The following is a 26,491-nucleotide window of genomic DNA, read 5'->3' on the forward strand; positions in this document are numbered from 1 at the left end:
CCGGTTTAGTGGGGTTATCTCGGTGGAATTTATGCACCAACTGGGAAGCATGAATGTTTGTACTAGGTTCCCATGATCTGTCCTGGGGCCCATATCCTTTCTAATCTACCAGATAGTATAGAACCTTTTTTACCACCTTGGAGTCTAGAATGCTTTTGACTTCGAATTCTGGTTCGTCACCATCTATTGCTATCGGATCTGGTGCTTTTCGTAACCGAGTTCCTGGGTGTACCAACTTGAGTAAGGACACATGGAACACCAGGTGAATTTGCATGTGTTGTGGTAAGGTTAACTTCACTGCCACTGGGGAGATGATGGCCTCTATAGTAAATGGACCCAGATATTTGGGGTGGAATTTCTTTGGCCCTTTTAACGAGATGTGTTTTGACACTAACCACACTGAGTCCCCTACTTGATCATTTGGGGCTTGTTTGCGATAGTAGTCGGCATACTTTTTTTGTGTGTCTTTAGCTGCTAGTAGGTGTTTAGATGGATCCTTAGCGGCTCGTGTAATATGTGCATGCACGGTTTTAACCGCAGGCATTTCAATTTCTTCTGGGTCATGGACGGATGTCCGTGGATTTCGTCCAAACAATGTGTAGAAAAGAGTTTGTTGTGTGGAAGAGTGTGTTGCGTTATTATATGCGTTTCCGCCATCCATAAGATCTCCACCCAGTTGCTATCTGTTTGGTGTAGAAGACAGCAGAGATATTGTTCCATGGTTTGGTTTGTGCATTCTGTTTTTCCATCTGTTTGTAGATGATAGCTAGTGGACAGACGGACTTCTACTCCGGCCAGAGAGCAACATTTTTTCCAGAACTGTGATACAAAATTGACTGCCTCTATCTGAGATAATTACAGACGTAAATCCATGAAATTTTACGATGCTGTATAGAAGACCTGAGTTAATTGTTGAGCTGAAGGAAGTCCTTTTAAGGCGATAAAATGGGCCATTTTAGAGAAAAGATCAACCACTACTAAAATTGTAGTATAACCTGAACTGGATGGTAAGTCGGTGACAAAGTCCATTGATATAGTGTGCCATGGAGCATGTGGAATTTCTAAGGGTTGAAGCAATCCAGCTGGTTTCTGCTATGATGTTTTGTTTTGAGCGAAAATACCACATGTATTAACAAACTCAGTGGTGTCTTTTCGCCAAGTGGACCACCAATAGAGTCGTCCAGTTTTCTTGAGTGTCTTAGCTACACCGGGATGACCTTCAAAAGGTGAATTGTGGTAACTGTTGAGCAATTTTACCTGCAAAGCATGCGTCGGAAGGTACAGTCTTTTCCGATAGAATGGAAGGCCATCTTGGATTGAATATTGTGATACTTTAAGGTCCTATGATCTCAACTCTTTTGCGGACAATTCACGTCTAATGTCATCCTTGAGTGTATCCATTGGGGAATGGTTATTCCCGCAGAGACCAAAGATTTTATTTCCCGGGATGATGTCTACTGGCTCTGTTTTTTCAAAAGCTCTTCACCTTTACCTATACGGGAAAGAGCATCAGCTTTACTGTTCTTTACTCCGGGCCGATAGGTCACTACAAAGTCATATTCCATCAGGAACAGAGCCCAGCAGAGTTGTCGGGATGACTGGGCTTTGGCTGACCTTAGGTATTGTAGATTTCGCTGGTCTGTTATGATTGTGACGGTATGCTTTTACCCCAGCAAGTAGTGTCTCCACTCTTGGAGAGCATTTTTGATTGTCAGCAATTCCTTTTTTGTTATCACGTAGTTTAGTTCTGCAGGAGAGAATTTCCCAAAAGGCCACTGGATGTAAATGTCCTGTGTTTGGATTTTTCTGAGATAGGACCGCTCCCATGGCCACACTTGAGGCATCTGTTTCTACGATGTACGGAAGATCTGGCTGAGGATGTTGAAGCACTGGAGCTGTGATGAATTTGCCCTTCAAGGCCCAGAATGCTTCTTCGGCTGTGGGAGACCATTCAAACTTTTGTTTTTGGCGTAGTAAAGATGTAATCGGGTGTACCAGATATGAAAAACCAGGTATAAAGCACTGATAAAGTTTTCAAACCCGAGAAAGCTTTGTACTCCTTTGAGTGATGAAGGGGATGGCCAATTGAGGATAGCATCTACTTTTCGATTGTCCATCTTTATACCTTGAGAAGACAAGATGTACCCCATAAATTCCACTTCGGAAACATGGAAAAAACATTTTTCTAACTTAGTGTATAGGTGGTTTTCACGCAGCTTGCGGGGGACTGCCCGCACATGTGATACATGTTCCTGGATATTTGCTGAGTAAATAAGGATATCGTCAATGTAAACAATCGCACACACATCGAGTAGTTCTCGCAGTACATCATTCGTAAAGTGTTGAAATGTCGCCGGGGCATTGCAAAGTCCGAACGGCATTACTTGATATTCGTACAAGCCATATCTGGTGCGGAACACATTCTTCCCTTAGTTGATGGGCTCCTCGTAGGTCTAATTCGTGAAGACTTGTGCTTGTCGTACCTGATCCAGTAACACCGGGATTAGTGGTAGCGGGTATTTGTTTTTCACTGTAATCATGTTTAAGGCTCTGTAATCGATAGATGTTCTGAGATCCCCTTCCTTCTTGGGTACGAAGAAGAGAGGGGAAGCAGCGGGTGACTTTGAGGGATGGATGAAACCGGTTGCAAGATATTGTTCCAGGTATTCCTTCAAATGAGTGTTTTCCCCTTCAGTTAAAGCGTATATACGACTACATGGCACTTGCGCCCCTGGTACTAGATCGATTTGACAGTCGTATGAACGATGCAGGGGTAGTGTGTTGGCTTGTTTCTTGGCAAATACATCCTGAAACTCCTGATATTCAGTGGGCAAAACTCCCGTTTCATTTGGCGTTGGAACCGAGTTCAGAGATGCAAATAACTGGAGTACCGGAACATAACAACGATTACATTCACTTGAGAAGGTTAAGATTCTGGTACGCCAGTTTACTAATGGGTTATGTGCCTCCAACCAAGGCATGCCGAGAATTAACTGCAACTGTGGAGCGGTTATGAGATCAAACGCGATTTCCTCTCGATGACCATCTTGGCATATCGGCGTAACCTCTGCTGTGCGTTGGGTGACTGGACTGGAGAGTAGCTGTGTACCATCCACCTTGGTTACGTTATCCGCAGTGGTCTTGGAGCATACAGGTTGTCCCATCCTGCCAGCAATTCCCAAGTCCATGTAGTTACTGATGGCCCCCCTATCTATGAAGGCTTCAACTGCATGCATCTTGGAAGGGTCTCGTGGACCGCAGATGACTACTGGTATTGCAAAATGTGAGGTCAAATGAGGGTTTCTCATGCTCGACAGACCGACCTCTAGATCTGCCGGGCGTTGGAGATTTCCGACTCAACAGCCTTTTCTTTGCCCCCATCCATGGCTCCAACTGTTTTCTTGGGGGGCTTGCTAGGGCAACTACAAAGGAAGTGACCTGATTGGCCACAGTATAAACATAGTTCTTCTTGGCGTCTTCTCTCCCTCTCTGCTTTAGTCAGGGGACCCCAGACTACACCCAATTGCATGGGTTCAGCATGTGTGTCTGTGGGCTGGTGTGCAAGCGCCTCCTTAGGTCGCACGTAATATGCTCTATTTTCAGAGCGGGCGCAATCAGTCTTACGCTTTTGCAGCTGATGATCAAACTGGATGGCTAAATCTATGTAATAGGCGCAATTATCCAGAGAATTTACAACTTGTGTTACCATGTCTTTAAGCTCCCCTCGCAGACCTCTATAAAACAGTGTGGTTTGTTTTTCTTCTGGCCAGTTTGCTTCTGCCACCAGGCGATTGAATGTAGCTACATAGGCCAGGAGGTCTTGACTACCTTGTCTAAGGGATAGGAGTTTGTCGTCTAAAGCTTGTCCTTGTGTGCAGCGAGTGAAGAGTTTTTCTAATTCACCTTGGAATCCTACAAAATTGCGCAGTAACAGGTTGTCTCGGTTTACCAGAGGAACCAACCAGTCTGCTGCATTACCCCCTAGATAAGATAATACAAATGCCACTTTTGACTGATCTGTAGGAAATAAACCAGGTTTGCATAAAAAATGTAAACAACACGGATTCAGAAATGTCCCAAACCTTTTAGGATCACCTAAGAATCTCTCTGGTGGTGCTGGTGGAACATTTCCCGGGATCACCACCTGCACAGGGGTAACGGGGGAGGACTGTGGTGTTGGAGCAGAAGTAGCTCCACCTGCTAAAGGGGCCAACCCTGCTTGAGTTTGTAGCAACTGTCGGACTAGTTCACCAGTCTTGTCCCTATTTACTACCAACTCACACCGCAACGCATTGGTCTCAGCGCAGGCCACATGGACCTCTGCCCTCAATTCCCCCACAATCTGTGATAACTGGTCCACCTCCGAAGTCTCCAGTGCTCAGGCAGAGTAGTTTTAGGGCGGCTTTGTGTTCTATCACGCTTACCTGGGTCTCTGCAGGAGCAATGGAGTCCCCCGGCCCTTGTTCTACACCTCCCTTCTGACAGTGGAAGTCTGGCCTGCCAAATGAGCAAATTGTTAGGGTTGAACTAAAAGGAATTACTACCCTCCTTCTCCCCAACCCACCTAGGATGTCTAAGTGCCCTTGTGCGTGCCTCACCTGTGTGTTTAATGTGGTGCACCCTCCATCCTGCTCTTGCAGGGGGGCTATTTCCTGGAAGCTACTGCTCAATGCCTTAACTCCAAGAGTTCGTATGACCCAGTTTCTGCACTAGGCCTCCAGTTCAGGCAGGTGCGCAGGTAAGTTCAGGTAAGTAAAAGTCTCAATGTTTGTAACTGCCCAGTTACCTCACTGAGCAATTCTGGTGTTTCCGTTCTGCTGCGGCGCTATGTGTTAGTTCACAGCACTGGCCTGTAGCTGCTGCGGTAACAGAGATGGGGGAAGATGCTAATGTCTTTTCTCTTTGCAGGTTTCCCAAGGCGGGTCGCAGCTGCGCGTAATGAAGATCAGTGGTTTCTGCTGCAGCGACTAATGTCTTTTCTCTTTCCTTGCAGGATACCCAGGGCGGGCCGTAGGTGCGTGGGCTGAAGAACAGTGGTTCTTGATACCAGCGATGTTCGAGGTGAGTATGAAATGTTCTGCCTCCGAGCGTGTGGTGCTGCGATTTACAGGTGCACGTAACCCACTGTAAGCTGACTGTTTTTCTTTCTCTTTCTCCTCGTTGCAGCGCTGGCTCCGGTCGTCGGATGAAACAAATCGGAGAACCAGGCGGCGGCGGTAAGCATGTGCTCTCGAGCTCACAGGAAGCACACGAAGCATGAGCTGCTCTTCAGGTGTGGCTTTTATAGCCAGTAACCACGCCCAAACACTAGAATGCCTTGTAACTTCCTGCATGCTAGGAAGTTGTTCAGTGTCCATATTGGAGGGGCAGGAAGTGATACAACAACCAGGAAACTAGTATGCTGTTGCTCTGAGAGATAAGGGTGTCTATTCAGAGTGACTGCTGCGAGTGTCTTGAATGCCAGGCTCTTACCCACTGGGCTCCTACCTGTTCTCCCCATCTACCTCCACTGGTCCCTAAAGGTGGTAAGGGTTTGAAGGAGACCCTCTGGCCCGTAATCATGACAGTTATTCCATGCCATGAGTTTGCCGAGTTAGCAGCAACCTCCCCCGTTTGTTTCTTGCGTAATTACTAGACTTCAGTCTATAGTGTAAGTGCCCGCTCTAAAGTGCAGAGTTTCCTGAACCCCTTGTATTCACCAAGTTGGCAGCGACCCGTCTTGTCCAAGACTGTTGCTTTGTGTGTCCTGATATTCCAGTATCTGCCTTGTACTTGGTTTCTCTACCAGTCCTCTACCTGGTTATTTCTTTCAATGCTGCTTTCCACCTATATTACACCTTGGTCCACTGTTGCGCCTCTGCTCTGTATCCGTTTGCAGTATAACCCCTGGTTTGGTCTCCATTAAGATCAGAGTAAAACAGTCTCTTCGGAAACGCCCAACTCATTATGCTGCTGTATGACAATTAAGAGTAATCTGCTGGTACCAATCCCAAGAACTTCCCCTACCCCTTGGAAACCCCTTACATTTTAGTGCACCCTTTGCCCAATATATTTGCTTGCCTTTGCTTTCTCTGTGTCTCTCTGCTTACAGCCAGCTCCTGCAGTTCCTGTGAATACCTGTTTCAACTCAGATCAACTTGGCATGTATCATGTTTCTGTTATATGCTAGTGTCTCAGGGAATCTCCCCTAACCTACAGTACATACTCCAAGGTATAGCTTTTGCCCTGTGCTTTCCGGCCAGACTCCTGACACAAACCTCCACCTGGTATCAGACTTCACCCGACAGATGTCCATGTTCAGATTTGTTTGTTGATGGGATCAACTGGTCTGAGGGTTGGGGCTTCTGCTCTCAAGCATCTTGCCACTGCCTGAAAGAAAGTGATCACCTCCTCTTTGGATCTTGATTGATTGCTGACTTCGACTATATATCGCCATGACCAGCTCCCCAGTTGATCCTTTTGGTCTGATAGCAGCAGTGACTTGGACCTTTCTGAGCATTGGTCTGGCCAAGGGTTCATAACTAATCCATAAAAACTTACTGGGCGTCTTAACTTCAAAGCCTGTGCTAAATAGGGCCCTCTGACTTGCAGGTATCTTCAAATAGGCCAGTGAATAATATTTGGAGGATTGTGGTCCATGGATTCCAGCAGGATGGCTATTGCAAAGCTCCAGATAGACCTGAGAGAAAACTGTGGAATTGAAATCCTAGGAGACATCCTTGGGCATGAGGAGAAAGCACGGTGGGCTAAGGGGAGCACTAGACCGGGTAACTCCTGAAGGAGTCTTCCAAGGAACATATGTTCGTTTTGATCAGCATAGGATTATTGAGCACTTGTATTGGCCAAAATGTGGAACATTTATTTATTAGCTTAGAGGAGCACGGGGGCTAGAGATTCTTAGGTCTAGGTTTGAAGACTGTTGCCCACATCACTTGAACGCTTCCTAACAGGCTCCAGCAGGGGCGAGATTAGGCATTATTTTGAGTTGATGGGTTAGGAGAGTCATAACCAGGGGAACCACTTACTGCAGAAGTACCACGCACCTGCCCACATCAGTGTACTTTGACCCTAAGATGACTTACGCCAATGTGGTTTTCTGATTCCGGTAAGCACCGCAATCTCCATGGTTCTCTTCAGTGAACTTTGTTTTGATATGCATACTCACTCCTGATACATTCTTCTGTCTATTCACTCCAACAGATCACATAGGATACTTCACGCACAAGAATGTATCTGTCCTGATGAAGGCCTACTAAACCACTACTTTTCAAGTTTATCTTAAATGGCCGAAACACTGTTGTGTTGACCTGTTTTCATGTTGTTTAACATAAATGTGCTGTTTCACCAGACTATTACAATACTGATTTCTCAAGTCACCTCCACTAGGAGATTTAGAGAATGTAATTGCAAACATTTATACTTGAAAAATTGTTCATTTTAAGTTTGCTACTCGTGTACTACACTGTATGTTTTCATTTTGAATATCCTGTGCCTTAATATTCATGTGTATCTCAACACTCACTGCAGTGCAGTATCTTTTCAAATATTTGTGTCAATTCAGATGCTTTTTGAAATTCAGAAGTGAGAAGTTCTAATCAGCAATTGTACCCCTATGACCTTGCTCAATTGTGTTGGGGAAGAGTATGTTTTCCTTGTTGGTGTCCCACTATCCTTTTTTTTTAGCATATTTTGAAATATTTAGTATCCTATTGGATAACTGAACAAACCACCACCTTGTCTTTCTTTGTATTGCAGATGTGGGTACAGTATGTGCCCAACTATAGTCTTCTTGCAGTCCTCGCATCCTGTTTTTGGGGGGGGGGGGGTGGCAGCTAGTATGCCCAGTGCTAGATTACTTGTCAGGCCCATGATTTTAACTTAACACTACTTGCTCTGGCCTGTTGGGAATGCAAGTAGAGCATATTTGTGCAATATATTCTCCTTTCCATCATGGTTGAATACCAAATATTGTAGCCAAGTCAGTGCTACAATATTTGATAGGGTAAATATTTAAAGTCACATGAAGGGGCCTTGTATCGCGAAGGTGAATAGAGTATGTGTCTGCAGTATAATCTCCTATGAGAATTCTCTTCTTTTTTGTGGGGATACCAAATAAAATAGCTAACATACTACTGCAATATTTGGAATCACCTATGTATTAGACAACTAAGTTGACCCCTAAACGACCACTGGTTTGGCCATAGCCACGAGACTCCAATCTTAGCTTTGTATAAACTGACATGCATTATTTCCTATGCTTTTTACTCAATTATAACCACAGGCATTGCTCTGGGAAGGCATCGATACCGTCAATTTTTAAACCTGCATATGCAATTTCAAAAAGGAAATGGCTACATGGAAATGAGTCTTAGTTCTTCCACCATTATGAGCAGGGTGGCCCGAACTACAAGGCTCTGCTGCAGAGCAAGACAAGCAACCACAGATATATTCAGGCCTTGTCGGGGCTCATCAACAAGATGCAGCGAGCAAGGGACACACATATGGGTATTCCCTCTCTCACAGTAAATACATTTAAAAAAACGTATTGGCCTTTCAATTAACTTTAACAACTGCCTTTGTTTTGTGTAGCCGTCTATACTATGATGTGCAAATTACTCTAGGTCCTTCCACCGTTTGGAAACAATCTGGCCAGAACTACTAGAAGGTATACAACACTAAGTGCAAAAACAATTGTTCTGTAGGACCCCTTAACCAGTCACGGCCCAAGCACCAAACATTTTAGTACATCAAGCAATTAATTTTTCTGTTAGAAGAAATCCATGATTCACAAGGGGTGGTGTCATGAGCGAGGCAACAGAAAAATGACCCTGTGTTGTTTACTACATAAATAGGAGACATTTTTGGTGTATTGAATACTTCATTAAACCAATTGTAGGCAATCCCAGTTTTGGCCATGAATGAATACGTGACCTATTTGGTCAATTTTTTCACAAGATCACATAGATGCTGGGGCAACTGGACTTTAACCCTACATTTTTTTTTTTATCTACCCAGTCTTCTCTTTTTTTAGACTTTGAGCACACATCCTCCCTTGCATCTTTACTTTTGGCTCAAAATACCATTTTTCCCACATAATTCCCTGAGCACCAAATTAGTTGTTTGTAAGCCAACTTCTGGATTTTTGAGTTGGAGGAAGTGGTCAAGAACAGTTGTAATATGCAACCATTAACAGAGAAAGAACTGGCATAAAAGCATGCATGCCAACAAAGTATGCGCCTACATGTTCAGGCATGCATTTGGGAAAAAAAGGACTGGCAAGGTGTACTGGAAAACTTGGCAGGAATCCCATGTCATTTGGTAGCAGCTCATATAGCCCTATTATTTTCTTCTTTCTATTGAGAGACATTTAAGTTCATAAAGTGCAGATAAACCAGGATTGAATGACAATCTCCCGAATAACATGGGTATGTTGGGTGGTAGTCCTAAAAAAATATTTTTTTTAAAAAAAGCGCATTCTTCTCCAAACAAGTAACAGTGGTGGGTGGGGTGTAGAGAGAATGCTTAGTGTGTGAGACGTTAGCTTTAGAAAATATTTATTTGACTGCGAACAATGACCTCTGACAAGTTTGCATCATTTTCCCTGCACATTGAAAGCTGCTAAATGAAGGCGCACAGCTTGGTTTGAGACTGCATCAGTTCAAGTCTACCAGGGACGGCCACCGGCTACCAAGACAGCCATACAACAGTGGAGACTGGCAATGTACAGAATACCAAATATGACATAGCACCAATACGCTACTGTTCAAGCTTAACATATCCCTCATTTCTCTCACAGCAGTAGGGGCTTGAATGCAGTCTACATATTTGCCTTTGCAAGGTATGCTGGCGCCGCCCCTGCTGTAGTAGAGATGAGGACAAGAAGGGCTTTGTTCAAGCCGACTGACCAGAGCCCTGCAGGGCCTGGTTTCTCACACAGTAATAGAGTCTTCCCGACAGTTCCTGTGTACATTTGAAAAACACGCACATGCCGATCCTCGCTGTTTGAGGAATGAGGACCATGAGGGCTCTGTTCAAGCTGACAAATCAGAGCCTTCGCTGGACTCGTTAGGTGTTTATCCAACAGTATCAAGGCCTTACGTAAAGAGCCTACCAGTGCGGCTCCTGTTATAGGAGAAATGATGACTGTGAGGGCTATGTTCAAGCGGATATACCAGAGCCCTCATTGGCAGAGTAGTAGTACTGACGGTGCAACGCCCCCACGCCACAAAAGTATTATTGAATGGATTTAATAAAATGTCAAAAATATTTCAAAGAACTAGGTGTAGCCAAATTAGTATTGCAAAATATGTTTATATTTTAAAAATATTACGACAGATATTTTCAACAACTATTTTGCTTGCAGTTCAGCAGTTGCACTCTGAAAATAGCGCATCAGTGACTGGATGTCCATAGAGTAATGGCCACAGAGTTTGTGGCGTTAGAAGATGGACATCAAAGAGGCAGAACACCATGATCTCCCCCCAACCCCAAAATCAACCGAGTTAAAACACATTCAACAAAATGAGTACGTGGTTCTGACAGTTTTACTTTTCAAGACGTGCACATGTATTTGGAGACATTAGAAAAGCCCTAGCTTCATAGACCCAGCTCTGCATGATGCCGTTATTCCTCCTTCTAGAAGTTCAATGGTCTCCTTTTTCACCTCCGGAACGTCCATCATTCTCCTCAGCTTTTGGTCCCTCCAGTTCCAGTCCAGGACCAGATACTTTAAGGGCTGTAAAATGAGGCCATCCTGTTCTATCAACGCTTTGATCCTTCCAGGCGTCCCTACCCCCAAGTGGGTCACACCTTTCTCCAGCAATTTAATCTGCTCTTTGATCTTGATGTGTTTCGCAAAGAGTTTCAGGACTTTGCCATCCCCTTTGAAAGCATTCAGTAGTTTAATGAGTTCCAGGACACGGTGGGCAGAACTACAGACTATAAGGATCAGCAGCGACTTCTTCTGCACGTGGTTTTTGCAGAGCTTCGCCCATTTAGGGCATATTTCCTTGAGGTAGGAGGATAATGTGTGGGTGGAGTCACTGGGTGGTAGGAAGCATTCCTCTGGCAGCCTCAGCTCCTCCATTTCAATCACCGAACGTTTGTTTTCAAAGTGCTGAACTAACAGCTTCTGCAGATCCCCAGGGACACCTCGCATCGGGGCTGATTTGGCAAGAATGTCCGAAATCTTCTTTTTCCTCCTCTTTTTTACCTTTTTGACACTTGTATCTTCTTCCACGACTTTTTCCAAAAAACATTCCGATGGCTGCTTTTTCTTTTTGCTCTTCGCAGTGTTGTCGCCGGACTCTGTCTTTTTTCTTTTCAGAATTTTGACCTGCTTTCCATTTTTTTTCTTTTTCACACCATCATTTGGCTTGTCCACTTCCATTAAACCTGCCGCCTCCTCCACTGGCTGCTGGGGCTCCTCCTGCCACCATTGGTCCCCCAGTTCATCAGCCATTAAGGAACCCCAAAACAGCTAATCTCTACGCGGTCAAAAACAGCGGCTCCCCGTTTGCAGCTTTACCGGAACTCTGACCCGCTGCTGCTGCACGTGTTACGTCTCTCGCTAGTTCCAAGAACATGCATCCATGGTGGCCATGTTGGAATGGGCGTTGCCAAATAATGGCTGTAGAGTGTAGACTATCAGTAGAACAGAAGAGGGACACCGATTTTAAGCAACTCTTGCCGCGAGTTGTGTGAACCAGGCGTCCATCTTTAACAGAACATGTTTTCTCTGAAAGAGGTTAGACCAAGACCACAAAGGACCATGAATAAACCTGATACATTTCTTATTGACGAACTCACACATTTGATTACTTAACCTTTTTATCTAGAATAAAAAATAATGTTGTGGCACACTTTTTCAAAAAGTTCCTGAACATTGTCTTTTAATTGAAATATATTAATTTCCAAATTATTTTTCAAAGATTCGCTGTTCCTCAACAATGGAGTCTGGAATAACACCGAAATCGTGGCGGCTCTCTGTCCGCTTTTCATTTCTCTGAGCAAAAGTCGTGCTGCCCGCAAGTCCAAGGCTTGGAATAGTGCCGCTTTGGGCAAACGTGTGTTTGTGTGGAACATGCTTGAGAGGTTTCAGATGATCGCAGGGCAGTGTGTAATTAAGAGGTAAGGGCAGTGTTTTAAATGGGAAGGCACTAACCGGCCCTCAGTAACCGTTGTCAACCTTGTTTCGTCTCACACACGTCAGCAGCCCAAAGCCTTCCCAGCTCAGCATGCACACCTTTTTCCTGTGCAACGTCAAAGCTGAAATTTCGCTATGTGCAAACAAATCTTTTAGGTTTGTAGCCAAGGCAAAGGGGTGCATGTGGAAGGGTGGTGTGAAATAAAAGGCACTGGCACAGAAATATATATGCAACATCCTTATGCTGAGCTCCTCCCCATTTGAATTAAAATAGTGTCACTGGGCTCCACAGATACTATATTTTCTAATGCAGTCACCGTTCTCACTTTTTGAAGAGCCTGCCCCCCTCACGACTGGACATCGGACCCCCTTAGGGGAGCCAACCCCAAAGTTGGAAGACCAGTTTTTTTTTTACTCATTTATTTTCAAGATTTTCAAATAATCAAAAAATACATCACCAAAAGTTCAATAGAGTATAAAAACATAACACTATACATGAAGATCACTGTTTTAACATATGACATTTCATTGATTTGAACTTTGTTCCACTGTAAATGCATTTTTGAAAGCCATTTATTTCACTGAAAACAGTTCAAAACACTCACACACTTTTGTAGGCTTTTACTGCCATCGTCTTGTTTGGATGGAGAAAATAAAGCTATAATCCTATTTTTGCTCGATGTGTTTCTAAAAGAATGATATCAGTTTAGTGTCCTGTGTAATTTGTACACTTTTAAATCTATTGCCATAAAACTATTATTGAATCTTTTCAAACCCAAACCTTAACAAATACTTATATTAAACCATAGATGAGAATATATGTGGCCAAGTGTTTTAAGTCACTGACTGCGTCCAAATCTTGGTTTCATCATTGAAGGAAAGTATGCAATCCTGGCCGTTCCCCATGGCTCCAACCTTTCACCCTGGCTCTTTAATGTCTATCACACCTGCTTGCTCACCTTATTTCCACTTTCTCCCCTCACTTCCAGTGTTGTGCAGATGACACCCAATTCTTCTTCAAACTTCCCTCTGATCCTCTCCTTGCCTCCAACCTTTCACCCTGGCTCTTTAATGTCTATCACACCTGCTTGCTCACCTTATTTCCACTTTCTCCCCTCACTTCCAGTGTTATGCAGATGACACCCAATTCTTTTTCAAACTTCCCTCTGATCCTCTCCTTGCTTCCTCTAATATGACTTTCTATCTGCCATCCAATTTTGGTGTGCCTCTAACGATCTCTGCCTAAATGCCAGCAAGACAGAGATCCTTCGTATTGGGACTCCTGCTCCCTCTTTCCTCCCTTCACGGTTGCCACCTTCGATGGGCTTTCCCCCTTCTCATTAATCTGAAGCCAGAAACCCTGTAGTTCACTTAGACTCCTCTTTATCTCTTTCCGCATTCATATCCTGGACATTGTGAAGAAGGCCGATTTTCAACTCCACCTCCTCAGAGGTATCCTTCCTTTCCTCACTTTTCCCCAAAAGCTCGATGTCTCCATAGCAGGGGCCTCCAACCTTTTCGTTGGCAAGAGCTACTTGTAGTTGATGGCCAATATGCAGGAGCTACTAGGGTGGTGATATCCATGAGTATGAGAATTTCGACCAAGATGTTATTTGGCTGTTTGTTTTCTCTTCATATAAAAGAGGAATACCATATGTATTTACTGTGATAGTAATATGTCAATAACTTCAGAAGTAGGAAACTAATTGGGACGTTCAGTATGAAGGCATAACCTTCATGCTATCCACCAGTGCTCAGTAATCTGGTGTAAAGCTTAAAACAGCAACAACACTCAGATGCTGTCAGGCGGGATCAAGGGTTTGATTTCAGGAAGTTCGTCTGAAAATGTCAGATTCACAGAGACAGGTAATGACATTGGCTGATAGCGCAGATACCTTTTTAGCCATAGTGATTGCCCATCCGACATGGCAGACATACCTTCAAGACAGTTTTTAAACTTGCTTACAATAGACTCCGCCATTTAGAATTGCAGACAAATTCCTCTTGGAAAATTATTTTCATAATTTGTGTATATTACTTCCAAATTCCTATCAATGTTTTATAGTGGTGACTTGTAGCCTGCACAGACGAGACAACATATGAGTCTTTAAATTAACATTTTGAGCAAAGAGTATGGTTGTAACGAGGGGCGACTTTTTTTAGAATGGATGGCGACATGCCATCCTGCTCCCTTTTATGAAGGAGGTAGCATCAAAGTGAACAGCTCACAGGATCGCTACCTCTCCCTGCAGGAATCATGTTATTCTGGTGCATGACCAATGGGCCATGCTTGGCTTGTATGAGCGACTCTCTGACATATTGAATTGTTCAGGTATTAGATAATTACTTGTAAATTATGTTTTGCTGAATGTTTTGCAAAAACAGGGCTCCTAAGTTGCACCGTTTCAGCCCAGTATTGAAAGGCTGCAAATCCCTTGCCAGAACTAACATGTGTACAGGTTCCCCATAGATCTCCCGATTTGTGCACATAGCCAAAGGAGGACTTTACATTCCTGTTTAGTTTTATATATGTATGTGGAAATGCAGTGCATCTAGTAGTTTTCCATGTTTATTTAAATGTAAAATTGCAGTTATCGGTTGAATTCCTGTTTTGGGACATCCATAGAGGTGGGCTGTTCCATAGCACGGCATATTCCATCCTAAGCTTTAATACAGTTTGGGTACTCGATCTTTAAAACCGGGAAGTCAATATCTGAAAATATAAAAGATAATTCACAGTTTTACCATAAACACACAAAGCTGGCACTCGCACAGATTATGTTTCTATGCACACACACGCTCGCTGAGAACACAGATTACAGCTGTATCTTTCCCCCTTTTTGATTGAAAATCTACAATTACCAGCATGCAAAGTAATGCTAGCTAAAATAAATCTAAAGAAACACAGTGAGACTGAAACAATCACAGCCCCAGCTTTGTTTTACACAGCATTCAGATGTATGCACCCAGGCCCTTTCTAATCCGCCATCATTTGCACCTCTTGGTGACAATGGCCACAACACACATTTGCCATTTCCTTTTGTTATTGATGGTTAACCCCATGTTGGGACGCTGCCCAAGCCCTTCAAGCCCAGATGCAGCACCTCCTCTCACTGTGCACACAGCTTTTGACTTTTTACAGGAAGAGGAGTGGGAAGGGGGTGGGGGAAAAGTCACAAGGACTTCAGACACCAAAATAAACACACAGTGCTCATTTTGGGGTCTGATCAAAGAGCTACTGGGAAGCCTCAGGCGAGCTACCAGTAGCTCACGATCTACTGGTTGGAGACGACTGCTCTAGAGCTTTGGTACTTTCTAGGCTGAACTGCTGCAACAGCCTCTTCCTTAAACTACCCTCTTCCTCTCTCTGCCCCTCCAGCTTATCCAGAAAAGGGCAGCAAGACCTATCCTTGGCCTCAAGCCCAGGGACCGAATCTCTCCACTGGCTCCCAGGTGCTGAAACAATCAAATTCAAATCCCTCTGCATCATCCATAAGGCTGTCTGAGGCCGGGGGCCATACTGCATCATCCATAAGGCTGTCTGGGTCCAGGGGCCATACTGCATCATCCATAAGGCTGTCTGGGGCCGGGGGCCATACTGCATCATCCATAAGGCTGCCTGGGGCCAGGGGCCATACTATCTACAACTTGCTCTTACCAAATACTCTCCCTCCAGATCTTTACGTTCTTTCAATTCTCTGCATGTCAGTCGCTTCTCTAAGCATCGAGCTGGTGGCTTATCACTTTCCTCGGCTGGCTCCCTCCTCTGGAACAGCACCCCCCCCTCCTCTGCGTCTTGAAACAGATCTCCTCAAATTCCAGAAGCTCCTCAAGACTTTCCTCTTCACTTCCTCCTTACCCCTCTCCCTCACGTGCTATACCCCACAGTCGCTGAATATTGTGGCCTTGGCCCTTATGTGTCCTTCTGGGTCCTGGCCTTCCGTCCAATCTCCTTCAGCCTCTGCCCTTCCCCAGCACTTGACTTTGTGCACCCACTGGCCTATGTTGGCCCGCAGGCCTGCACTTATTGTGTTGGCAGGTGACCACTCTTTACCTAGTGATCTCTGCCATGCACTTACCTGTTGCCTGCAATGCACTCTCTGGCACCCCCGCCCCCTCTATTGAACCACCAGCACTTACCCCCCTTCCCTTGTCCCTCTTTCTCTCTGGACTTGTAAGTTCTGAATGCTCTCAAGTCCTAGTAGGACCGCCTCTGTCTCTTTCTCTGTTCATCAACGTTATTTGATTTTGCCCTTTGTTCCCCTGATCCCTCCCCTTTGCCCTGTGGGCACTTTGAAACACAATTTCTTGATGTATAAGCGCCTTACAAATGCACAAAACATTTATTAAATAAATAAGTCTCACTAAACCTTCTGTGCAAAAAATTGAGTTCTGAGAAGAAAATACTCCGTAACAATGTGCAAGATTTATGGAGTAATTTTCCTATCTGCCAGCACGGCATATGAAGTGTACAAACCATGTGAAAAAGACTTGCACATGGTTTTTGACCTCATTTTCCACTGGCTCCGTCTGTGTTCCCAGACCAAAATCCAGCGCCCAACACCCAATCTGCTCCACCTTTCAAAAATGAATGCATATCCACCAACATCTAAGCCTGATGATGGCAGATATGCTTTAGATTCCTGTGGAATTCGCCAGCTTTGAGCACGTTGTAAAAGCTGGCTGATTCCATAGGAATTGTATATACTTTGCAGGAGACATTTACAATTCCACTACAAAGTGGAAAGAATGCACTGAAACTCGGGTTCGCCTGAATTTGAATGCATTTGTGGTGCAAGCAATCAAAATTGCATGGGTGGATTGCTAACATGCCAGTGTTAGGGAGGTCGTTCCCCTTCTCAGTAATTAGCATTGGGAAGAAAATAACCACCTTCCAACCAAAGAGTGGGAATGCTAGGATACCCTCAGTAAAACCTGCAGTGCAACCTTTGACAGATCAGGTTTGAAGCAAAGTTACACATCTAAACGTCTGCAGAGCAACGCACTAGAATGATCAGGGTTGAAGGTACGTTGTACATCTATCTGCCCATTGTTTCATTTATGTAGCCACCCTGTGTCATTCAGCGGGTTTCAATGGGGATTGGTCATTCATCAGTGACTTTTCTCTTTAAGCACCCTAGTTTGTATGTAGATCAGTTATTTGTATAGTATTCATTTTCTTTTTGGCCCTCCTTTCCTTCAAAGTGTGGCAACTTTTATGCAACACAAAACTGGTGCCAAAACAGGGAAAAATCAGTCTATGATTGATGGGCATCTTCAAGAGATGATTGCATTACGGTGACAATTAAATCAAGCCAGTGACTTAGAGGTAGACAATCATACTGAGCTTTTGTTTGGAATCATTGATTGCAATATTTCAGTTTGCCAAGGTCCCAAGTCTCAAGGTCAGGCTTTAATTGAGTGACAGAGAAGGTGAAAATGTGTTTTGGGGCAGGGGCAAGTCGGGAGAGAGACAAAAATCAAAAAGATAGTGAGACACAAAGAACAAGGCACATATCCAAAGGAAGACACATAGAGAACTACGCGACTGGGCGGGGAGGCACAGTACATTTAATAACAATGGGTCAGGGTGCATGGCACAAGAGCAATTTCGTACCTTGCCAGGCATACTTGAAGCTTAGATTGGTGAATACCTGCACAGGCATACTCGCACATAGACCAGCTGTGCGCCTCCTTATAGAACGGTCTAGGTAGCTTTAAAAAGAAATATGGACAGTTCATCATGTTCCAGTTACTTTTGTTATTATGTGCATAGAAGATCACCAACCGGCCATCCTCATTCACTTCAACTGATAAATCCAGAACACTGCAACATTTTCCTGAGTTGTCAGTCATTCGCATGCATCAACATTCCACTAGTATACATGGGTTGCCAGCAGGACAAGATGGCATTTACCAAGTCACAACATCTCCCTTCCTTATAGACAACAACACAACTGCACAAACACCAACATTCCTTAACACACACACACACTGATACACAGATGGACACACATCCCTGCACACACCGGCCCTGCATAATAATGTTCCAAGTATTCAGGGCACTTCCATAACAGACCCCTAGGTTATCGGTGCTTCAGGGATAGGATGCAGCCATCCATGAGGTGCAGAGCCATGCCAACCTAGACAGCCCTACACCCAACAACCCTACTATTTCCCCAGTGGAATTGCACAGTTGCCTCTGGTGTAAGGCAAGGAGTGTTTCATGAACTACCCAATAACGAACAACGCCACGAGCACTGTGTCCCGCTTAATCCCAACACATGCGAACCACAGAAACACTAACCATGTATTCATCATAACCTGGGCACTCCACTGTGGTGCCTGCAACAATTAAAATTCTAGGCATACTGCTGCCATACTTTGCTTTTTTCTCTACCACCCATGAAGTACACATAATACCCTCGGTGGGATGTTGGCATGTCCTCATGCTACACCATATATTCGATGTGTCTGACCTATTCATGTGGTCTAGATCTGTTCATGCTGGCCTGGGATAAAGAGTAAAACTTCCTTCATCTCTTCGTTGGAGCCAGCACTGGCATTGAGGTCATACCACCTCTGTTGTTTCTTTTGGGCCTCCTCAGGACTGTCCTTTACCGGATGACATCTGAAGGAAGGCACTAAACCATGTTTAGGACTGATGCCATGGGCCTCACCTTTTGGCGACCTTCATGGTTCAGCTGGAAGTGGCCATTGACCTCCCACCAATACACGATTTCAAAGGGATAAAACCTAGTTTATGCCTGCAAAAATAAAGTAGAGATTTGCTTTACCACTTCTATCCATGCACCTCAACAAACACCGACAGCAAACTATTGAGAGTCTCACTGGACCACTTTCAATTTATTTTGGCCTTAAATTAGTAGATTGTGCTGGGGTAATGGTTTAAATGTTTGATGTGGCAGATACTGTGCATATCATTACCCCTAACATGGATGCCAGTGTCTGAGATCGGTACCTGTGGTAATAAAACTCTGGTAAAGATCCCCACCCAAGCCTCCACCATCTCCTTGGCATGGATGGGTGTAATGGGCACTTCATTGTGTTGTTCACAACAACACGCATTAACCTTTTGCTACTACTACCTGAATGAACAGGGGACCAGCAATATCAGCTGGCACTGTTTGAACTAGCATTCCCAACAAGAAAAAGGGCACCTAAGGCATCCATATACTTCTCTTTTGCCTTGCACGTGACCTGGCACTTATGGGATGGTCTGCAAATATTCTGTTGCTCATGTATTATAGCTGACACAAAGCTGTTGAAGGCCCTATTTCAGGTTTTAGCAAACCTCATGAGTTCTTCTGACAGTGTCTTATTTCCAGTTGGCATGAGAGAGGAAATCACCAGCCTGCCCTGTGGCCTAGTTATAGAACATGAAGTCTTAATGAGCATGAACGAAGAGTCTTTGCACACAAACATCCCACAACAGATGATTATTGATTTAGTCAGCGAACATCTGGAACTGCATTTCGGGTGATTATCTGTAGTACACCGAGAATTATCCCCTGGTGCACAGAGCTGGCGTAAGTGAAAAACTATTTTAGTTTTCAATATACACCATATCATATTGAAGGAACAGCCATTGAAGGAACAGCCATGGGCTCCACAGTGACGCCCAATCTAGCTAATTTATATGTTGAAAATGTCGAGGAACAACACATCTGTGCTATTGATAACTAGTTATGTAACCATTAATATATGGAAACGATACATAGATGATATTTTCATAGACTGAGATGGCCCACAGGATAAGGCCCCCATGTTCGCACAATGGCTTAACAAATTAGACCTCCATTTACATTTCACATTATCCACAAGTAATTCCAGAATTGATTTGTTTGGATATGTTCAAAGTTTTCATCCGAAATCTCTTCGTGAAAACTACCGTTCATCAGGTTGAGACGGAACAGCACAGATTGGACTTATTTTGAGCGAGCGTCAGTGGAACATACACATAAACTGCAGGCCAAAACATATCCCGGACAAGTATTTCGGTCAGCATGTAAACTGGCTGGTAATAATCCCAGAGATGCATTTTTGGAACAAAAACCTAAACTAGATTCCACTGATCATTTGGTGATCGTTTGTACATTTTCACATCTTCTTTTAAAATCAAGAAAATTATTAAGAGACATTAGCACCTTTTTACAGAAAGGTCCGATGGCGTTGCAGATGCTGCTTTTTGCTTTCAAAAGAAGCAATAACGTTACAAATATTCTAGTGAGAACAGATACTAGGAACCTCACCAACAATCGCCCACACACTCTACCTGAACTTTGGGTGTTACTGAAGGTATTAGGACAGGTTCCATGCAGCCAATGGAGTGTATGTAATTTGACAGCAAAATCAACACAGGTCTGCCACGACAGTAGGAACACAAATCTTTCCCTAATTGTAACTGTGCCATGATCATACATATAATTACTTGTCCATGCAAGATGAGATACAAGAAAAATCTGCGCTAGAATACTAGAACATGGAGCTGCCTAGAACAGCTAATGTCACACAGAAGATGATTTATCTTGGATAGTATTATTACAAACACACAAATACAGGGAACCAATGCACAAAAAAGATTGGAACTCTGGGAGCAATATCTTTTTCTGACAGACAGCCATCTTCATGGTCTGAATGAAGAAATCAATTGGCTGCTATGATATGAAAAAAAGTAGCATTAAAAATTCAGGAGTGATATTTTGTAATTCAAGTAATAATGAATGAAAACATTGTTCTTACAATATAAAATTAGATAGCTATTGTTGGTTTTGGTGCTTTGGTGGCTGTTAGGAAATATTTCATGATTGTATGTAATTTTCCCTCTATGTGTCAACCCCCAAACATTTTGCTGCTGTTTTACACCCTGATCTAGACTTTGCCAGAGAAGTGGAGCCTTCCGCCGCACTCCTCTGGGCTTTCGCTCCATTCTTATTGGGAAACTGACATGCCCTTAAGACAGTCAATACTGGGAGACTTTGTTTCCCTTAGTCCTTTCCTCATGTTGCAGCTTTTGTGCAACATGAAACAAGAGTGCACTGTAACTTACTTTACCGCAGTCTTGGGTCTCTAGTCATTCCAAAGGCCCTAGAAACTCTTGCTGGACTTATTATGAACTGTGCAAGTGTGTCACGGACAGGACTGGTGGCAGCTATCGTTTCTCTTGTGTTTTGAACCCTTTTTCGCCATGTTATCCGCACTTAGAGCGTTTGGCACAAATAAGTGGCCTGGCTCCAAAATGGCCATGCCACGAGGTTCTTTGTCCTGTCCTTTCCTTTGGCCATCTTGCCCCTTCACCTTTCCTAGGTCTAGCCGGGTCAGTCCTTATTTGGTCATGCACTTTCCCGCGAAACCCAAAGCTTTCGCGGGCTTCTGCATGCCTTGTGCGTATGCCTCCAGGATGTGGGCTGGGATGTCTTTTCCCAATACACATCCTGGGTGCCAGAGAGTCTGGAGTGTCCTGAATGCCTGGGACCACCGTGGTCCGTGATAGGTCCACGTATGGTGTGAGTGTTTGTGAGCAGATCTCCCATTGGGTCCTCCCCGTTTTGGCGCGAAGGGAACTTTGGATAAGAGGAGGCTGAAAACACCACTACCATGTCGATCTCCTGAGTTCACACCGAACGAGGGATAAGGAGCCAAGTATCCTGCAACAAGAAGCTGAGTTGAGGAACCGCTGGTGACCCGCTGAAGGTTTGGCACCCTGAAACGCTGTCATCCTGCGAGACCCCTCTGCATCTGATCGCCCTAGAAGGTCTGCAAAGGCGCTTCGACCCATTGGAATAGTGGGTCAACTATTCCCGGCACCTTCATCAAACCCTGCAATCGGAAGCGTCCCTGGGCCACCAGTGGGCTGACCAGCTGACCAGCTTACACAGGACGTTTGTTGTTTCACCGCCGCCGTTTCGAGGGAGCCCTCGAAACTTGGCCTACTGCTAGCTCTGTGTCCACGGCACTCTCACACCGAATATCGTACACTTGGCATTCCCAGGTCTGAAGTGAGACGAGTGCGCCCGGACCAGAGTAAACACGGTTGCCGTGTTGCTCTGCTGTGGTAACAACCTGTGCACGTTCGCTGCATTTGGGACACCCTCACTCCTGCATCCTGCTACTGCCGAATCTACACGGTGTCGAGACATCCTGATCATCGCATCTGAACCTGCCAGCAACGTGAACTGAACTGGCGAAGTCTGGGTCTGCCTGCGTCAGGGACCGGTGAGTAGTCCATACCTCAACCGGTGGCCCCTAGCGCAGGAACTCACTTCTCTTCCACCGCTGTTGCGAAATAGCGGATCTGTCCCGCACTCTCAACCTGCCTCCGCCTGCAAGTGGAGGTCTTTCTCGAGTAGTGGGGGACCTGTTCTTCATCACTTCATCCACCTTCCTGAACAGTCAGAAACCCTTGAAGAGACCCTATTTTTGTCCATTGGCACAAGCGCGTGCATGTACTATTGAGCATAAGGCTCCTCTCTTCGTAGGGCTCGGACCTCCTCCTAGTTAGGTGAAATTCTGATGTCGAACTGGGACTAATGATTATTTGCACTGCCTGTTTTCCTCCCCATCTAGGTGGTCTGCATATTACGTGCTCATAACTCCTTAGGCCCTTCGGTCTTGTGTGTATATATATATATATATATATATATATGTATATATATATATATATATTGTATTGATTGTGATGTGTTGGTTTACTTTAGTATTATTGGGATTCTTTGCTATGGTCGATGTTACAAAGGCCTTGTAATAAATGTGTCTATATTTTTAATATAACACCTGTCTGGAGTAATTTGTAAGTGTCCTTGCTTTGTGTGCTCATTGAGGTCTTTCAGTCACCCTCACCCCTCTTGAGACTTAGTCTTGACCGCCGCCATCGCTACCCTGATTGGTCTGGCTTGTCCAGAGGTTACCCTGTTCCAAGAAACTAGGCCGGCCTTCTGAACCTCTGCCCCTCCAGGTCCGAGTTCAGAAATCCATCTTAACAGTGGCGTAAGCCACAAAATTGCTAACCCATTGGTACCGTAAATGTAAAAGAAAGGGGATTTTGGGAACAGTGTATGGTGTTGTCATGGCAATTTGCAGCGCGTGGCGATGAAATGGCCAAAGCACCATCTGGGCCTTGACCCTCTCGCTCACTTCTGCCAGCCTGCTGCTATTGCCAGGGAGCTGTGCACATTCCAAAATAGGAGCAAAAGGACTGCACTTAACTATATGTCACTTATTAGTTTAATTTGTATGCACCAATGCTGTTAGGCACTGTTAGGGAGGCATGGTATCACAAGTATGACCGACACAAAAGGTACAATTTATTTGTAAAACCTTTTTATTGAAGTGAACTTAAGGCCCTTTGGGTAGCGTGTCATGCAGTGGACGGGAAGCAGAGTAACTCTTTGACCAAATAACGGAACCGCTTCAGGAAGATTGCAAAGTTTTCAACGGACGTTGCACGAGTTCTCAGCGAATCATACAAAAAATTACATTTATATAGTGAACATTTGTCATACGTGACGTCGTACTACATGGCATATAAGAGAAACCTACGGAGGATTGTGATACGTTCAAGGGGAACATCTAAGTATACTTTATATAAGGGGTTGGGTTGTCATTGGATCTCTACTGTGAGGTGGGCAACTCATGACCATCTCTAATGCAAGTCATCTTCAACACTTATTAAGTACACAATATATATTGGCTTTCAAACTATAAAGGTCCTTTGTTATACGGCCCTCTACAATTGGTTGGCATGCTCGTGCCCTTCTGGATTATATGACTCACTAGTGGCACGTATGTTCCTACCCCAGGTGCCAGGAGGTGGACTTGACTGTACCACCCCACCCAATTAGCCCAACATCTCTCATCACTCATGCTTTCTGCCATGAAGATTGTCTTTGAACTTGACATTGCAAAGTATCTCTGTGTCTGAGAATATAAGGGAGTACGGGCACGCAGTATAGCTGTTCTGGTCTTCCATGCCGAACTCTATTTCCATCCTTGGCTCACGTTGACAGGAGACCACGATTTGGTCCATATTTCAGCATTTTATTGTACCTACTTCTCTTTCAGTTGTTTTCTAGGGAGCTCCTCCCTCAGGTTATCATCTCTTCGGAAATACATTTGATAGGATTTTCTCAATGGATACTTTTCTCTCGAATATTTGTTGTGGAATGGTAGCAACTGCTAGCGTCTGCCATGGCACAATTTTGGGCTTCCAGCATAATGATGGTCGGGGGGTGGGACTTCCTGTAGAGGAATTTGCTGCTCCTCTACAGAAGTTACAATGGGGTTACAGAAACTCCTACTTTGCCCTATACCTAAGATGGGAGTATTCTTGACCATCAAATAATAATAAACAAAACGGTCCGTCTGTCATGCATGCTGGACGCTACGCTCGTAGAACAGCTAGACCGTTCTATTCTAAATGGAGGTTATTCGATACGTTACCGGGAAAACGACGTTTGCACTTTTCACGTCGCTAACTTCACGTGACTTTTGCTTCGTCACGTGAACTACGGTATTACGTATTTAAGCAGCGTAGAAACTTCACTCGCTGCTTCTGATCGAATCTATTGGCGTTGTGTAGCTGAACCTCTGATCTGCATCCTGGCATATTTCTACAGCTACTTATGGGCCTTCAATAGCGTGTGTTCCGCCACACGCTAATTCCTGGAGCTATTCCTTCGCGTGATAATTCACACGCGTTCTCTGTCTTCAAGCGTGGCTGGTCCGGACTGCGGGAATCCTGCTCGCGTGTACATCCACACGTACACTCTGTCTTCATACGCGGCTGGCCCGGACTGCGTAAATCCTGCCCGCGTGTAATTCCACACGCGCACGTTGTCTCTAAACGCGGCTGTTCCGGACTGCGGGAACACCGCCCGCGTGTAATTCCACACGCGCTCTCTGTCTTCAAGCGCGCCTGGCCAAGGCTGCGTAAATCCTGCCCGCGTGTAAAATCCACACGCGCTCTCTGTCTTCAAGTGCGGCTGGCCAAGGCTGCGTAAATCCTGCCCGCGTGTAAAATCCACACGCGCTCTCTGTCTTCAAGTGCGGCTGGCCAAGGCTGCGTAAATCCTGCCCGCGTGTAAAATCCACACGCGCTCTCTGTCTTCAAGTGCGGCTGGCCATGGCTGCGTAATTCCTGCCCGCGTGTAAAATCCACACGCGCACGTTGTCTTCAAACGTTATTTTCTTCGCGGCTGTTTATAACCGCGTGTACTTTGTTTTTCCTTAAAAAGAACGCTATTTCTAACTCCTGCATCTGTGGAATTAACAGAAGGATTGATCCCTATAGTGGGAAGGAAGCTTTTCAAGGATTATTGGAAGGTGACATTGAACTGAACATTTGGACGCTATCCTGTGGTGAATTCAACCCGTATCTAGCGTGAGCCTCGTTCCGTTCGGGATAAGTCTCCCTTACTAATTTTCCCTTCCTTGTCGTTTGTTCTTCATTTCAAATCCATCAAGAGACTTCTGGATTATTCTACCCTAAACTAAAGGTCAGTGTGAACATTCCTGTCATTATCTAATTCATCATACTCAGGTTGGAGCAGTTATTCATGATACTTTAATTTGTCCTAGGCTGGCTTTCTATACCTTACCCACGCCCTTTCCAGTGATCCATCGCTCTGCCTGTTTTATCAGCCAGAGGGTTGTATCATTTGGAAGGTCTTCAATTGACTTCACAACTATCAAATCGTGTGAACAGGGATCCGGAAGACCCTACCTCCTGTATCCTTTTGAGTATTGTATCCTTTTCAGTTAATACTTTGGTACATTCTGACAGAATCAGAAGCCATGGAGGGTACGGATCCTTTAGCTGTTTTGACACAGTTGATCAGCGATTTGAGAAATGAAATGGTTACAGCACAGGACATGTTAGGGCACCGTATGGACGTTATGCAAGACGCCCTACATGGTAGTCCTCGGGGAGCACAGGTGCCGATGGCTACTGCATCTGGATCTGGGACTACGGCACCCCCACAGGAAACTATTAATGTGGTTATGCCCACTCAGTTTCCCTTGGCCCCTCCGGAACGGTTCACGGGTGATCCCAAAACCTATAGAACCTTTGTAAATCAGTGCCGACTCCATTTTCTTTGCCGTCCTACATCTTTTCCTGATCTAACCACAAAAGCAGCCTTCGTGCTTTCCCATTTAGGGGGCACAGCTGCTGCTTGGGCTAACCCTTTGTTGGAAACAAATAGCCCTTTGTTGTACGATTGTGACGATCTCTTGACTGCTATGAGTAAAGTCTTTGACATGCGTTACTCTACTCAAGCCACAGATTTAGAGTTGCTTAACCTACAACAAGGCAGCCAACCCCTTATG

General features: G+C 44.7%; 2 protein-coding genes across 3 annotated transcripts in view; one reads left to right on the forward strand and one right to left on the reverse strand.

Annotated features, from left to right (window-relative positions):
* The window catches only part of ASTE1 (asteroid homolog 1), a 278,567-nt gene that overhangs the window by 91,340 nt on the left and 160,736 nt on the right, over window positions 1-26,491 (forward strand). Inside the window, exon 1 of one of the 2 annotated variants that reach the window (XM_069648725.1) lies at window positions 11,971-12,129. The exons of the other annotated variant lie outside the window; for it this stretch is intronic. The gene's annotated coding sequence lies outside the window, so the exon portion shown is untranslated. Of the gene's footprint in view, window positions 1-11,970; window positions 12,130-26,491 lie in introns of those variants that run through there. 2 annotated transcript variants of the gene reach the window in all.
* Window positions 10,292-11,640, reverse strand: CMSS1 (cms1 ribosomal small subunit homolog). The gene has a single exon (XM_069648727.1). The coding sequence runs from the start codon at window positions 11,459-11,461 to the stop codon at window positions 10,580-10,582; it is 882 nt and encodes a 293-aa protein (XP_069504828.1). The 5' UTR covers window positions 11,462-11,640; the 3' UTR covers window positions 10,292-10,579.

Source organism: Ambystoma mexicanum, chromosome 2q (genome assembly GCF_040938575.1).
Source record: "Ambystoma mexicanum isolate Mex_15411 chromosome 2q, UKY_AmexF1_1, whole genome shotgun sequence".
NCBI classification, from domain to species: Eukaryota; Metazoa; Chordata; class Amphibia; order Caudata; family Ambystomatidae; genus Ambystoma; species Ambystoma mexicanum.

Excerpts from the sequence above, each read along its gene's own strand:
- CMSS1 (XM_069648727.1), bottom strand. The coding sequence starts at position 11,461 with ATGGCTGATGAACTGGGGGACCAATGGTGGCAGGAGGAGCCCCAGCAG.